The sequence below is a fragment of the Aquarana catesbeiana genome, linkage group LG02 (genome assembly GCF_042186555.1).
Source record: "Aquarana catesbeiana isolate 2022-GZ linkage group LG02, ASM4218655v1, whole genome shotgun sequence".
NCBI classification, from domain to species: domain Eukaryota; kingdom Metazoa; phylum Chordata; class Amphibia; order Anura; family Ranidae; genus Aquarana; species Aquarana catesbeiana.
Genome location: NC_133325.1, coordinates 341240692 through 341256371, shown reverse-complemented (window position 1 = coordinate 341256371; position 15680 = coordinate 341240692). Strand labels below are relative to the sequence as shown.

General features: G+C 40.0%; 1 protein-coding gene across 1 annotated transcript in view; it reads left to right on the top strand.

Moving 5' to 3' along the window:
* Window positions 1–15680, top strand: part of ZBTB11 (zinc finger and BTB domain containing 11) — a 34088-nt gene that overhangs the window by 11713 nt on the left and 6695 nt on the right. Inside the window, exons 5-9 of the mRNA XM_073614945.1 lie at window positions 4412–4582; window positions 7391–7612; window positions 9560–9704; window positions 12226–12343; window positions 15354–15512. Coding sequence (XP_073471046.1) covers window positions 4412–4582; window positions 7391–7612; window positions 9560–9704; window positions 12226–12343; window positions 15354–15512 — 815 coding nt within the window. The remainder of the gene's footprint in view (window positions 1–4411; window positions 4583–7390; window positions 7613–9559; window positions 9705–12225; window positions 12344–15353; window positions 15513–15680) is intronic.

Below are 15680 nucleotides of genomic sequence, written 5' to 3'. Positions count from 1 at the left end.
TGTTGTCTGTCGCTGACCCTAGAAGAAGTATAGACATAAACTGACAATTGCTTAATCATGCTTGTTCTGGGTCCGTGATTGAAAAGTACTTAGACTATATAAACCAAGCATTTCATGTTCCTTTATTTAGGATTGCATCAGCATGACAGTCAGCTAATAAAAAAAAAAAAAAAAAAAAAAAAAAAGGAACATGCATTGAGATGCATACAATTAAACATGTATGCCTGTTTGTTGTCAATACCAGCAGTGTATAACTTTCGAGTGTCAAAACATCAGAATAATAATCCATCATTCCCCCTATCCACTATAAAAGGAAATAAGCTAGAGAAATAACATCAGGATATATAGGTTTGTTGCGATGGTAACCAGATGCTCTACTAATTCTAGGAAGGAAAGGAAAAGAAAAGGAAAGGGAGGGGGGAGAGAAGGGTAAGGAGAAATAGAGTCCTGAGGGGAGTGGATGAGGCGAACTGTATGTAACCATCCTAAGCAGGTACCTGGTCCCACTTCTTTTTTTATTCTAGAGTCAAGTTCCTTTTTATATTGGGCATGGGCAAGATTTTTTTTTTTTTTTTTTTTTTTTTTTTTTTTCACATTTTTTATTTTTTTATACAAAGATGCCAAGGATCCATTGAATACATAATCAGATTCAATACGCCACAACATAAATGTCAAATTCACCAATTTCATAATTACCTATATGACAGATTAATGCACCCCAACCACACCAACGGCTATCTCTTTTCCCCTATAAAAAAAAAAGCCTCTCACCCCCATATCTGTAACGCCCCCCCCCCCCCAAACACACACACACACACACACACACACACACACACACACACACACGCACCAACTTCCGGAGGGGGGGATCAGGATCGCCTCTCTTTCGCGATCAACCCCCCAAAAGTAACTTCCCTTCATCCGAGCATATAAATTCCACCCAGTGCGACCATGTTTTAATATATTGTTATATGGTAGAAAGATAAAATTGCGCTATTTGGGAAAAGATTGGAAAAACTAGAGCAGCTACATATAAATGTGACTAAAATTTGTAAACTCAAGGTGATTGTGAATGTAGCGCTAATAAAAGCTGTGTGAAACAGCTACATAGTCTGAAAATGTTAAAAAAATGGTAATAATAAAAAACGTGGATAAACATGTAAGAAATCTGAACACGTGAACCTAATAAAGTGGCAAAGCACAAGTGAAATAAAAAGGAAGGGTGAATCTCGGATGAAAGGTAATAGTGGTGTCAATGGTCCGTCAAATGGACAACTTTGTGTCACACCTTCATTGCATTGATATTCCTAACCTTATTAAGCCACATAGCGATAGTAGGGGGTTAAGATCTTTCCAACGTAATGTAATACATGCTTTTGCAGCATTAACCAGGTGACACAAAACCGATTTCCTATATATCTGAAGTGGCATTTGTGAGCTGTGTAACAGAAAGAAAGCAGGATCTTCCGGTAATGGGCAGTCAGTAAATTTTTGTGCTATCTTCTGTACCTTGGTTCAATACTGTTTAATTTTAGGGCAGAGCCAGATTATATGTAATAAGGTACCCTTTTCCTCTTGGCATCGCCAGCAACATTCTGCTATTTCTGGGAAAATCTTACAAAGCACTGACGATGTATGGTACCGTCGTGTCAGTAGTTTGTAGTACATCTCCTGGATACCTGTACAGATAGATTAACTCAAGGAAAGAAAAATTATGACGTTGGGCAGATGTAAATGTCCTATTCAAGTCTCTTTCCCATTTATTAAGGCTCGGTAACACAAAGTCCTCTGGAGGTGCTACCAACAAGGAGTATATCTTGGAGAGAGTGTTACCCAGAGGTTCTCCCCTCTCACAGTAGGTTTCATATTGTGTCTGCTGTCATCTGTAATTCTCCAGGGGTCCTAGTGATCGAAAATAATGGTAAAGCTGCAGTGCTTGCCAGAACTTTAATCTATAACTACCCTCTGGTTGCATCAGTATAGTGATCGCCGATCGTGGGCCAATTATCAGCTTCTAAGAAATAGGAAGCTTGGAAATGTCCCCTCTCTAGTAAGCCCCGAAACGAGCCCGTCGGTACACCTGGAGGGAAACTAGGGTTTCTCAATATAGGATACAATGGTGATTGTATAAAAGAGAGCGTCTGGAAGTCCTACATACCATAAATCCTATTGTGAGCGTAGGGTCTATAGTGGGATGTGACTTAAGGCAGACTGGTAAATCTGCGTAACACCACATTGCCCTATGTAAGGGGATCGGACTAGACTGTTGTTCAATAGCTGTCCATAATTTACAATCTGTGTCTGCACCAATCGATTACTCTACCAAGATGGGCAGCTTGATAATGTTTAAGTGCATCTGGTGCTGCTATTCCGCCATAACATTTAGGCATTGTCAAGAGTCGTCTTCTCAGCCTAGGTTGTTTCTGGGCCCATATGAACTTGGTAAAAGCATATTAATTTGGTGGAAAAAAAAAAACTTCTGGGATAGCAATGGGCAATGTCTGAAACAGATAAAGAAATTTCGGTAATATGCTCATCATGTTACAGCAGCCAAACCACGAGTGTAATCCTCTATGCCATTTATCTAACAGAGAACAAATAGAACTAAGCAACGATAAAAAGTTCATCGCAAAGATATTTGGCAGGTTTGACGGGATATATGTGCCTAGATATTTCAATGCAGATGTTGCCCATTTAAACTTAAAATTGGATTGTAGAGTATGATGCAAAGAAGGAGGTAAAGCAATCCCCATACCCTCGGATTTAGTATAGTTTATCTTAAAGTTTGATAGGATTCCATAGTTCTCTATTTCCTTCATGAGGTTAGGAAATGAGACCTGTGGATTGGTCATTGAAAAGAATAAATCATCTGCGTAAGCTGAGATTTTATATTCAGAGTCTCCTATTTATATCCCCGAGATGTCAGGATTCAACTGGATTTTATTCAAGAAAGGCTCCACCGAAAGGGTGAATAACGGGTGAAAGAGGGCACCCCTGACCGGTGCCGTTTGAAATCGAAAAGGGATCTGAAAACATGCCATTAATCTTTTCTTTTGCCTGTGGGGCAGAGTATACACTAGTGATCCATTGCAGGATCCGATCCCCAAAGCCCATATGCCTCAGCACCTCAGGCACATAATTCCAGTTCACCCTATCGAATGCTTTCTCTGCATCAGTACTTAAAAATACACACGGAGTGCCAGTTCCATTAGCATGATGTATCCCATTAAGTGCTTTAATAGTATTATCTCTCGCTTCACGAGAAGGGTTAAAACCCACTTGGTCCAAATGTACCAATTGGGGGAGCTGGGCTTGGAGACGAGAGGCAAGTAGTTTAGTAAAGATTTTCAGATCTACATTAAGTAGAGATATTGGCCGGTAGCTACCACAGTCAGTTGGATTCTTCCCCTCTTTTAGGATAACTGATATGTGTGCCAGTAGTGCCGCAGGAGGGTATTTAACAGACTGTCCCAGTGCATTAAATACTTTGATCATGTATGGTCCTAACAATGGCAAGAGAGTCTTATAATATTGTATACTGAATCCATCTGGACCCGGTGCTTTCCCAGGTTTAATATTCCTCACTACTTTTTGTAGTTCTTCAATTGTTATTGGCGCTTCTAACTCCCCACTGACTTGGGGTGATATACAGGACAGCTGTGCAGAGGTAAGATACTCTTCTAGAGATGGGAATGTTATAGGCGATGGAAGATTATATAGGGTAGAGTAGAATTCCCCAAATACCTGAGCTATGTCTTTTGGCTTAGTAACTGTCTTTCCCTTATTCCCTTTTATATGGGGTATGTATGCCACCATACGTTGTTCTCAGAGTGTCTTGGCGAATAGTTTACCGCATTTATCTCCTGATTCATATGCGACTTTCCTACCCGCTTGTATTGATGCCTTAGCCTTATACTGGAGGAGATCTGATACCTGTCTCCGGAGGTGAGCTAGGTCCTTCCCCTTTTGGGGGTCATGTATCCTTTTATGTTGTAGTTCTAAAGCCTGAATGTTGGCCATAAGTTTTGATAATTGTGCCTCCTGGGCCTTCTTAATACGGGATCCATGTTTGATCAAGATCCCCCTTATAACCGCTTTATGGGCCTCCCACACTATACCTGGGTCACTCCCCGGTGTGTCGTTTGTCTCAAAATATGCCGTGAGTTCTTCAGTTACATCCGATAGGACCTCAGGGGTCTCTAATAAACTCTCATTCAGACGCCAACACCAATCCGGGGAATAAAATGAGCTGGATAATGAGAAACGCATCATAACCGGTGCATGGTCCGACCAGGTTATACATCCAATAGAAATATCTAGAACCGAAGGTGGTAGTGGCCAAGATTTTGTTTTGTGTTTTTTAACAAAGTCTTTGAACTTTAAATTAAACTGTTTTTCTCTTGACTACTAGGCTGCCAGAAAACTGGTAGAGAGGGGCAAGAAAAGGATGTTGCCACCCAAAAATGAGGTTGTAAAAGATGAAGAGGAGCACACATGTAAAGATTGCGGAATGGTTTTTGAACGCAAATATGCCTTAATTATGCATGGCATAAAGCACAACCACAAAGAGTTCAAATGTCCGGTAAGTCATTGGTTTTCTGAAATATGCAGCTTCATATTCTAGTAAAGGTTTAAATATTGAGTTAATTAATTTACATAAATAACTGTCTACCTTTTTTAATATGAGTAATTATAAACATTAGCTAGAAATTTATAGTGTAAGGAAAGCCATAATTGACTCAGTTAAATTACATTCCAGAAACTTTTATGGTTTTCTTATAAAATGTGGCCATCGCAGAGCTGTGAAAGCAGCCCATTAATGCTAAACTCCAGCTAGGAGGAAAAAATATATAATTAAAGTGTCAATAGACCCAATAGTTATTTTTGCATTAAAGGCTTTCTATGAAATGAATGTGTGCTGTTTGTTTTATGTAATAGTGCTCCAGTACAAAAAAAACACTTGGTGATCCTGCCAGTTAGTTTCATTTTCTTATGTAGTGCTGCCACCTGAGCGTCCATGCTCTTTTCCAAATATTACAGTGCGCTCTACGAGCTGCCTACATCACTGAGGAATTGTTCCAGCTTGGCGATTGGCAGTGGGTACTTCCTGGAAACTCACTGCTATCGTAGGGCAAAACAAAGCCGCAGTGTGCTTCATGGGACAGGTGAAGCATTTTGAAAGAGTCCCACCCACAAATCGGGGCCATACCTTGGGGAGAAGAATTGATTAAGTGATAATGATGAAGAGGTTTTAAAGTGGAACTTTACCCATAACTTGTAACTGTCACTAAGAACTAAGGAATGGGTTTTTGGGACTTTGAGTGAGGCACCAGTCATGTGGTAGGAGAAACTGTAAATTTTTTTAATAGGCATATAAACAAAGCATACCTCATAAACATGTGATACATGGTTAAACATGAATATTTTATCTGTATACGAGGTGATGCCATACAAAAAAGAGGAATTCATATATATATATGCAATTTTTAGATGCATGCATATATATATATATATATATATATATATATATATATATATATATATATATATATATATATATATATATATATATATATATATATATATATTTATTATGCATGCATCTAAAAATTGCATAGTATCCCATGGAAGTAACTAGTATAAAAAGCTAAATGCTTATTGAGTAATGGATATAAATGGTTTATAGGATGCAAATGAATCACAGTTGAGGTCAAGCTATGTGTTGGGAACATGATGGCATTGATAGGCTCGTCGCGTTTCATGGCCAGATGCCACTCATGAGGAGCAAACGTATAGCATAGCTGAAAAAAGAAGGCACCTCATAGTAAGAAAAAAGGGTAGGGGCACGGGAAACAAGACGTGTATCTCCCTGGAATACTTACGTATGTATTGTTCTAAATGAGCACTGTTGCAAGTCAGGATCTGCGAAGCAAGTCTATCCCGGGAGCTGAGGGAATGAACCCAAGGAAGAAGCAAGTGCAACGACACAGCCCAGGAGCACCCTCCAAACAGAATAGGCAAAGGTGAAAAAATTCAAATATGTCTGTAGAGTAAAATGATATTGGACCAATATGTGTGAATAGTACCAGTATATATACATACAGTATTCATGAACTACAAACCAAGGCCCATTATTGCCTGAAAAAAGTGAAAAGCATAGTAGATACAAAGTGGAGGGAATCATATCACATAAAGAGAAAATAAAAATAAAAAGTGAAAAAAAAAATTGCATGAGAATCATGCAATGCCCCAAAGGGGGAAGGGTGAAGAAAAACAGGTGTGCAGTCTTAATGATAAATCACCTAGACTGAACACCTCTGTTCTTCTTCACCCTTCCTCCTTTGGGGCATTGCATGATTCTCATGCAATTTTTTTTTTTTTTTCACTTTTTATTTTTATTTTCTCTTTATGTGATATGATTCCCTTCACTTTGTATCTACTATGCTTTTCACTTTTTTTTCAGGCAATAATGGGTGTTTAGTTCATGAATATTGTATGTATATATACTGGTACTATTCACACATATTGGTCCAATATCATTTTACTCTACAGACATATTTGAATTTTTTCACCTTTTGCCTATTCTGTTTGGAGGGTGCTCCTGGGCTGTGTCGGTGCGCTCGCTTCTTCCTTGGGTTCATTCCCTCAGCTCCCGGATAGACTTGCTTCGCAGATCCAGACTTGCAACACTGCTCATTTAGAACAATTTTTATATGTAAGTATTCCAGGGAGATACACGTCTTGTTTTCCCATGCCCCTACCTTTTTTCTTACTATCTGGGCAAAACATTTAGATCCTATTTGGTACTTTTAGACGTGTGTGTGTGTGTGTGTGTGTGTGTATATATGTGTGTGTATATATATATATATATATATATATATATATATATATATATATATATATATATATATATATATATATATTCCTCTTTTTTTGTATGCCATCGGCCTTGTATACAGATAAAATGCTCATGTTCAACCATGTATCGCATGTTTATGAGGTATGCTTTGTTTATATGCCTATTAAACAATTTTACAGTTTCTCCTACCACATGTCTGGTGCCTCACTCAAAGTCCCAAAAACTCATTTCTTATTTCTGATTTAGGGATGGAGGTGCATTTCATCATGCATCTCATTTAAAGTCCCAAAACCCCTTTGCTGTCACTGAGAAGTGTTTTCAAGTTAAAGTGGAAATTTACTCATAACCACTTGATAAGAATGTTTTTTAATTAAACAATAATTATGCTACCAAAATTAGTGTGGCTGTAAATTGCCTCCAGCATTGTTTCTGTCTTCTTTTTTTTTTTTTTTTTTTTTTTTTTTTTTTTTTTGCTGGAGGCTGTCTAAATGATATTGTATTAAAGACCTTGTTTGTTTTTCCTTTTTGTAGCTGTGCAAGAAAGAGTTTCAGTACAGAGCATCCTTACGTGCCCATCTTATAAGACACGCAAGGAGAACAGAACCATCTATTGTAGAGACAGACAGAGCAGTAACCAAAGGAGCGATCAAGCGACAATACATTTGTGATATTTGTGGAAGGACGCTTCCTAAAATGTGCTCTCTGAGAATGCACATGTTGAAACATACTGGTGTCAAGCCACATGCATGTCAGGTAAGTGTGCTGCTTTAGGAAACATAACTGTAACAGTAGCACTGACCTCTCCTTATGGGTACTTTTCAGTTAAAGTCGGGCAACTCTCATAAATAGAAAAGTGCAAATGAACATATCCTATATGGTCTGTGATAATAACAAAATCTGAGATTTTACTTGAGTAGTACGTTTTTTGGAAAATGCAAGGATCAGTTCTTGTCCCAGTGTGTTTTATTGTGTTAATGAAACTTTTAGTGATATAGACCATTGGTGGTCCTGTTGCAAAACATTGTTTTGCAGTTGCAACACTTTTTGGATAAAAAGAAATGAAATGTCTCGTTAATGAATATACTCCTTCATATATAATATATATATAATGTGGCCTGTGATCACATAACTTTTGATATGGCAATACATCCTGTCGTTGTCACACCATAGGGTTGGTTAGTGTGAGATTAGGGCAAGCAATTTGAGAAAATGTGCTGCTTGTATAAGTGTGTAAGGCCATGCAGAACCCTCCAGTTTTTAAACCTATTTATTTATTTATTTTTTTATTTTTTTTTTGGTGGAAATGTGATTATTTAATACTGGGGGGGGGGGATATATATTTTAATTTAGGCAGTATTTTGTTTGTTTTCTGTGTATCCCCATTGGAGATGCTTCTCAAATGTAGGCAGTTATAGCCCAATTGGAGATTATGGTAAATTTTTAATGGAATTTTACAGGCTATAGCCTTTTTTGTTATTTCTATCTTAGGGTGATATAAGATTAATTCTAAGAGTTGCTTTCATAAACTGATTGTTAATGATCACCTTGTAAAACAACCCATTTACTTTAAAATAAAAATGAAAGACAAACATTTGTGTATGGATATAAAAAAAAAAAAAAATATATAAATGGAGGAGGAGCTCTGTGTAGCCTTCAAGACACAGCTTAGACTTGACTCCCTTGCTACCCTCATGAGCAACAAATCACTGTGCACTGGCTCTCACATAAGAGGGGAAGTAATTGCAATATCCCTCATATCCAGTAGTAATGGGTATTTTTCTTTGATTCCAGCAGCCAAGCAGAAAGAACTCAAAGGGTAGCCACGCATGTACTTCTGGTGGGACTGCCCCTAAAGAGAGCCTGTTGCTTTATCCTGCGCTGCAAAGCAAAAGTTCACTTTTTAGGTAGATAGTTTGTCCCTGTACCCTTTTTCATCTTGCTGTGCAGCATATACTAAATGATCTAGTGGTGTTTCTGGTTTAACATAAGTCCCCAAAATTTTGTTGGACTGCCTTTTTACTATCTTTTGTAAAACCAAAATGCAAGACGCCAAAAGACTGGAATCTCCAATTCTATAGGGTCCTTTAAAAATAACTTATGGACCAAATTTGGAGTGGTCACCTGATTCTGATAACAAGTCCCTTTTCAGAAGTTGCAGCTCAATTAGTGTGTTGGGACTGTAAATGTAAGTGATTGTGAACAGCTTGAGAAGTATGGGGGGAAAAAAATGTATAATCGCCTAGGTAGATGCTGCATCTGTCCCCCGCTGCCTCTAGGAGAATCAAGCGATTTAAAGAACTCTGATCACTCAGTTTTCAATGAGCAGAGAGTGGTGACTGGCTCTCTGCTCTGCCCCGCCAATACTCACTGGAATGACAGGCTGTGGAGGGGGTGGGAGCTGCTAACTCAGGCTCTCGGCGGTGTGTTAAAAGGCTGAGCCAGCTGCCGGTCCAGGCACCAGGGTAAATCCTGACATTAAAGTCTGGATCACTTCAGAGTAACGTCAACCGACAGTGGACTTTAGCCTGCAGTTGGCTGAATACGGGTCCTAGGAGTGCAGAACTAAGTGCACCCCTGTGACCCACAGGAGAAGTAAAGCCAAAAGTGCTTTGGTCGTATTTCTCCTTTTAAGAATCTGAGTAGTTTTTCACAAAATGTTGTTCTCTTTACAATTTATGTGTTCTCTGTTGTCTTTTATAGATATGTGATAAGTCGTTTACACACAAACATGGATTAAAGATGCACAGAGCTTTGCATGAAACGGAGAAGCAGTTCAAATGCCATATGTGTGACAAGTCTTTTGTGACCAACCGCAGTCTGCAAGAGCATGTGAGCACACATACAGGTAATGTGTTGTTGATGTATCTGTCAGTGCCTGTTTCTTCATTTTATGTTATGTTTTAATGTGGAACTTCAGATAAATGGCCAAATACACAATTGAAATATATTTGTGGACTGTTTTTTAAGTATAGCATTTGTAATTCTGTTTATTTATCCCTACCATAATTGCTAGTCAAGAAGATTGCTCTACAATTACCGTTTGTTTTGCCTGAACCTTGAATTAAATATATAAGCAGGGTACTGATTTAGCTGTTCAATGCACATGCTGGAGAGGTGGGGAGGACCAAAGCTAAGCCAGTTGTATTACCTTCCTGGCTATGCAGTGTAGCAGAAGTTTGTGAATTGCAGGAATTACAAATCCTTTGGCAAGGTCCTATACATATGTATATTTCAACTGTGTATTTTTCCACTTTTAATTTTTTTATCCAGCAATATCCATTAAAATGATAACAAAATGGCACACAATAGCGTACATCAGGGATATGCAATTAGCGGACCTCCAGCTGTTGCAAAACTACAAGTCTCATCATGCCTCTGCCTCTGGGTGTCATGCTTGTGGCTGTCAGAGTCTTGCTATGCCTCATGGGACTACAACAGCTGGAGGTCTGCTAATTGCATAACCCTGGCGAGATAGCAGATGTTGCAGGTGTATTATGAGCACGAAAACATTCAATGGGCGTATCCAATGCTTAATACAGAGTAGTCTGTCAAACAATCAGTAAAGTCACATTTTTGCAGTCACAGACTATCTTGCAGTGATGCAGGTAGCATTTCTGCACACCAAAGTTACACTGTGTATAGGTATACCGAAGATTCACTTTTTAAAAATGTTATTTTAAATGAAACGTGTCCGTGAAAGGCAAAGCAACATGCTTTATTACCTGCCTTCCCAGTAGAACTTGCTGACCTTTTTTTATTTATTTTATTTATTTATTTATTTATTTTTTTCTCTGCCCCCACCACTCTATTTCAGCTACCAGGAACAAGCAAAGCCCAGTTTAAACTCAGTTGCTCTAGTCAAAGCGTACACAGGGCTGTATCCATGCCTATGTGGCTGTGTTAGGCTCGATTCACATCTATGTATGTTGCTTTTGAGGGTTTCTGCAGTGCTTTTCTGCTGTGCTTTCTGCTTTTTATTGTTACTATGATTTTGCGACGATTTGCTTTTTTTATTTATTTTTTAATACTTTTTTTGGGGGGGGGGGGGGGGGGATTTTGTTGTTCGGCAGATTTAAAAATGCAAATCCTGACAAAATCACTGTCCAAAACTAAATTTTTTTTTTTGGGGGGTGGGTGGATTAAGTGCTTTGGTGCAACTTTTAAATTTTTTTTTAGGTTTTTTTTTTTTTTCTCCACTAAACATTTCCATTTACATAGGGGGCAAAATTATTATGCTTTTTTACTTTTTTTTTTTTTCCCCTGATTAATGCTTTCCTAGGTGGATGCAGCATCTGTCCCTCGGCGCCTCTACACTGAGAACCAAGCAATCGAACACCACCGATTGCTCGGTTTTCAGAGCTCCGTGAGCTGTAGACTGTCAGTCACTGGCTCTCTGCTCTTCTCCCTCTTTGCTCATTGGAGCGCTGGACTGTGGAGGGGGCGGAGCGGCCAACTCAGGCTTTCAGCGGCTCCACTGATATCCATGACATCAGCAGAGAGCGGACTTCAGCTGGCTCTCTGCTGAAAACGGATCACAGGAGTGCAAAACGAATTGCATGCTTTGGCTGTACTTCTCCTTTTAAAGTAAGTTCACTTAAAAACAAAAAAAATAATTAAAATAATAAATGCACGTTTTGTGCATTTTATTTTTTGAGCCCATAAAGCATTGCAATAGCCATCAGCAGATCACTGGTGCCATGCAGGTCTCCTGCAGATCTGTCAGTATATCTATGTACCTGTACATCCCGTATGGGCAAGCAGATACACAGACAGGAAAAATGAATGAACTACCAAGGTGCTGCACAGTGCTGTGGTAGTTCATAGAGAGCTACAAGCTTACACCCGCAATGGATGTTGGGGCTTGTAGTTAATTTATACACAGATCACTCTGTATAAATGACGTGGCCCTGTGAGCAGAGCCCTGTAAGGCTGCGTTGATTTCAAAAACTAGTACCGGAAACTTTTCCCCGTACTGCTGCCACAGGGAGGAGGTCGGGCAGCAGCATTAACATGTTGTACGTTCCACCCTAAAAACAGGTGGAACATGTGACATGTTCCCAAAGGTGAACTTATTCTTTAAAAGCATTGTTAGTGTGCAATTGAAATGATGCACATGGAGGAGCCATATTTGCTCAATATATGTTGCTTTTCAGTACTACACAGTGGTTTTACTCTACTGCTTCTCAGAATGCAAGTGTAAAAGTCAGTCAACTTGCTGAAAACAAAACACTCCCTATAATGATATTTTCATATCAACAGTTGCTAGGAGACAGCCAGAGTAATTACACTATTTCAGAAACATCTTAAGCATCCTAGGGCAGAGCTAAACTTACCTTTTTTTTACCTGGCTTTTTTTTTTTTCATAGGGGAAACAAAGTATGTCTGCACAGTGTGCGGTAAAACATACCACAGAGCATCCGGACTTAGTAAGCACCTCAAGAAGCACAGGCCTAAAGCTGAAGTTCAAGAATATCATTGCACACAGTGAGTGTACTTTGAAAATAGTTGCAGGTTTTAGACTGTGATTTCACAAGCAAACCATGATGTTAGTCATAACATTGCAGCTGTTCAGTAGGTGAAGTTGTGACCGGGTTTAGAACAAATATAGACAGCATGTGGGATGCGGACAAATACAACAACCTTGGGTCTTGTTTACATTTGCAGTTGTAAAAATGGGGGATTAAGTTGCATTTTTACCATCCCTCCCTAAGCTGCAAGGGCAGCTGATGGGGGTGTACAATTGCCACGGCCATGATGCTTTATCCTTCCGACGCATTTGGCGGATACTACTGCTGCCAAATGTGACCTATTCAAATGCTAGGCTCATGTTTGCGGCGGACTATCCCCATTGAGAAAGCCCATCCGGCTGCCAAAAGGTAGGTATTGCCTTCAACATGTATAAGCCACCACTCTGTGAAAAGTGATTCACAGTGGATTCTTGCTTTTTGTAGATTACCACTGGAATAAAGCTGCATTTCCTGTGTTGGAAATGTGTAGCCAGTTTTCTGATTCTGTTGATCACAAAGCTAAACCAGTGCTGCTGTTTGCTTGTGCAAGCCTGTGAAAAAAATTCTCTTGATGGTTTGGCTTGCACTAATAAATCTGACTACATTGTTTCCCAGCTCTGGTCCTCAAGTGCCACTAACAGTTCAATTTTGCTAGATAGCAGCGTTAATTAAACATTTTTTCCATAGTTATTTTAGTGCTTGTTTACACAGTGCAATGACAATTGTTTCCTTTGTGCCTCATTTATACTGCAACACAGCTGGGGGGTGCAGGGTGTGGAGCTGCAGTAAAATACAGACGTAGCATTTTACTGCAGCACGCTGCGGTGCTCTGTGGAGACATGAATTGAGGTGTCACTTTGTGACACTTCAGACAAAGTTGAAAAAAAAACGTAAACTGTTCGCTGTGCTGAAACAATATTCACACTGCAGGTTCATTTGAAGTTTTAGCATGCAGTTCCATGTAAAGAAGCCCTGATATAGTAGTAATTGGGGTTAATGGGTATATTTCAAGTGGTTGTAAAGGCAGAAGGTTTTTTTTATCTTAATGCATTCTATGCATTAAGATAAAAAGCCTTCTGTGTGCAGCAGCCCCCTTAATACTTACTGTACCTGAGGTCCATCTAGATCAGGGGTCTCAAACTGGTGGCCCTCCAGCTGTTGCGAAACTACAAGTCCCATCATTCCTTTGCCTGTGGGAGTCATGCTTGTAACTGTCAGCCTTGCAATGCCTCAAGGAACTTGTAGTTTCACAACAGCTGGAGGGCTGCCAATTTGAGACATCTGATCTAGATCCAGTGATGTTGCACGAGAGACTTGGCTGTCTGGGACTCCTCTCCTTTATTGGCTGAGACAGTTGCTCTCGCTGCTGTCAATCAAAGTCAATGAGCCAATGAGGAGAGGAAGGGGGCAGGGCTGGGCCACGCCTCCGTGTCTGAATGGATACAGGGAGCTGTGGCTCGGCTGCCCCCATAGCAAGCTGCTTGCTGTGGGGGCACTCAACAGAAGGGAGGGGCCAGGAGCTCCAGCCAAGGACCCGAGAAGAGGAGGATAAGGGCTAACAGCTTTGTTATTTTTAATGAAATTACTTTAGTATCAATTTAAGAGGAGGTGATAGCTAAATATTAGCACACCATAGAACAGCGGGCTGAGTGGCCAGGTATGTTCCTTCTTAATTGGTCTACATTTGCTGATAAGGAGCTGAAAGTTTTGCTAAACATGAAAATCTATTTGCATTGTGTGTTTAGTGGATGTAAGGCCCCTTTATCACTGGGGCGGTTCGCAGGCGTTATTGCGCTAAAAATACCGCCTGCAAACCGCCCCAAAACAGCCTCCGCTGTTTGTTCAGTGTGAAAGCCCGAGGGCTTTCACACTGAAGCGGTGCGCTGGCAGAACGGTAAAAAAAGTCCTGTCAGCCGCATCTTTTGAGCGGTGAAGGAGCGGTGTGTTCACCGCTCCTAAACCGCTCCTGCCCATTGAAATCAATGGGACAGCGCGGCTATAGCCGCGCTGTACAAGTGGATTTAACCCTTTTTCGTCCGCCAGCGGGGGTTAAAACCGCACCGCTAGCGGCCGAATACCGCCGCTAAAACAGTGCTAAAAATAGCGCTGTTTTACCGCCGACGCCCCCATCGCCCCAGTGTGAAAGGGGCCTAATGGTTTAGATTGAGAGCTCTAGTTAAAGCCTACCTCCATCTTTTCTTTCACCTTCACTATATACTTTTACTAACTGCTGCACCCGCTGTCAGCACTGTATAAAATGTAGCATGAGTTATAATGATGAAACTTAAAGCCGGACTCCATTCCATCTTTCCCTTCACTTTAAATAGTTCTTTTGGGCCAAAGTGGCCCAAAGGAACGATTTCTTTTACTAATTGCTGCGGCTGCTGTCAGTGCTGTATAAACTGCATGTAGCATCAGCTAAATCCTGTATACAGTGTACAACGTTGTGTTCCAGCAGCAGTACAGGGACTTTCCTTCTGCTAGCAGAACAAAATTGAGTCAAGCTGGGAGTTTCTTAGCCATTCACATGAAGCCCTGTATTTTTTTAATGAATTCAAGGCTTCCTCTTGTTGAGGTGGAGATTGTGATTTTATCTGCCCACCCTTCTACCCCAGCCAATCCGAGAAAGTCTTGTATTCATTAATAAAAATACAAGGCTTCCTGAGAATGGCTGAGAAGCACTCAGCTGGACTTGATTTTGTTCTGATGGGGGAAGTCCCTGTCTTGCTGCCGAAACACATTATTATATACTGCATGTAGCTAACATTTACATACAGTTTATTCAGTGCTGACAGCGACTGCAGCAGTTCGTAAAGGAAATGATTAATTTGGGGCAGCATGGCCCAGACAAACTAAAGTGAAGGGAAAGTTGGAGTCGGGCTTTAAATTGTATTTATTATGAAGGAACATATAGTCTGTTTTCAGCTTTCAGAGAATGAAATGTGTTGAACATGCTGTCATTCTGTATTGTGACTTGTTGTGTACAGGTGTGAGAGACGTTTTTCTGAAGCTCGGGATCTGCAGCAGCACATGAATAAACACCTTGGTGTGAAGCCGTTTGAGTGTGAGATTTGTGGAAAGTGCTACAGCTGGAAGAAAGATTGGTATTCCCATGTAAAATCTCATTCAGTTACAGAGCCCTACAGGTGAGGACCTTATTTACAAATTGACATACTTCTGTATCCTTTTTCATAGTCTTAGAAATTACTTGAAGGTAGGTAGTGAAATAATTATTAGTTGTGTTGCTTGTTACCTGTACAATGTATATAAATGGTTTTTAAAGCCCAAGTTTAGTCAAAATGTTTTTAAAAAAT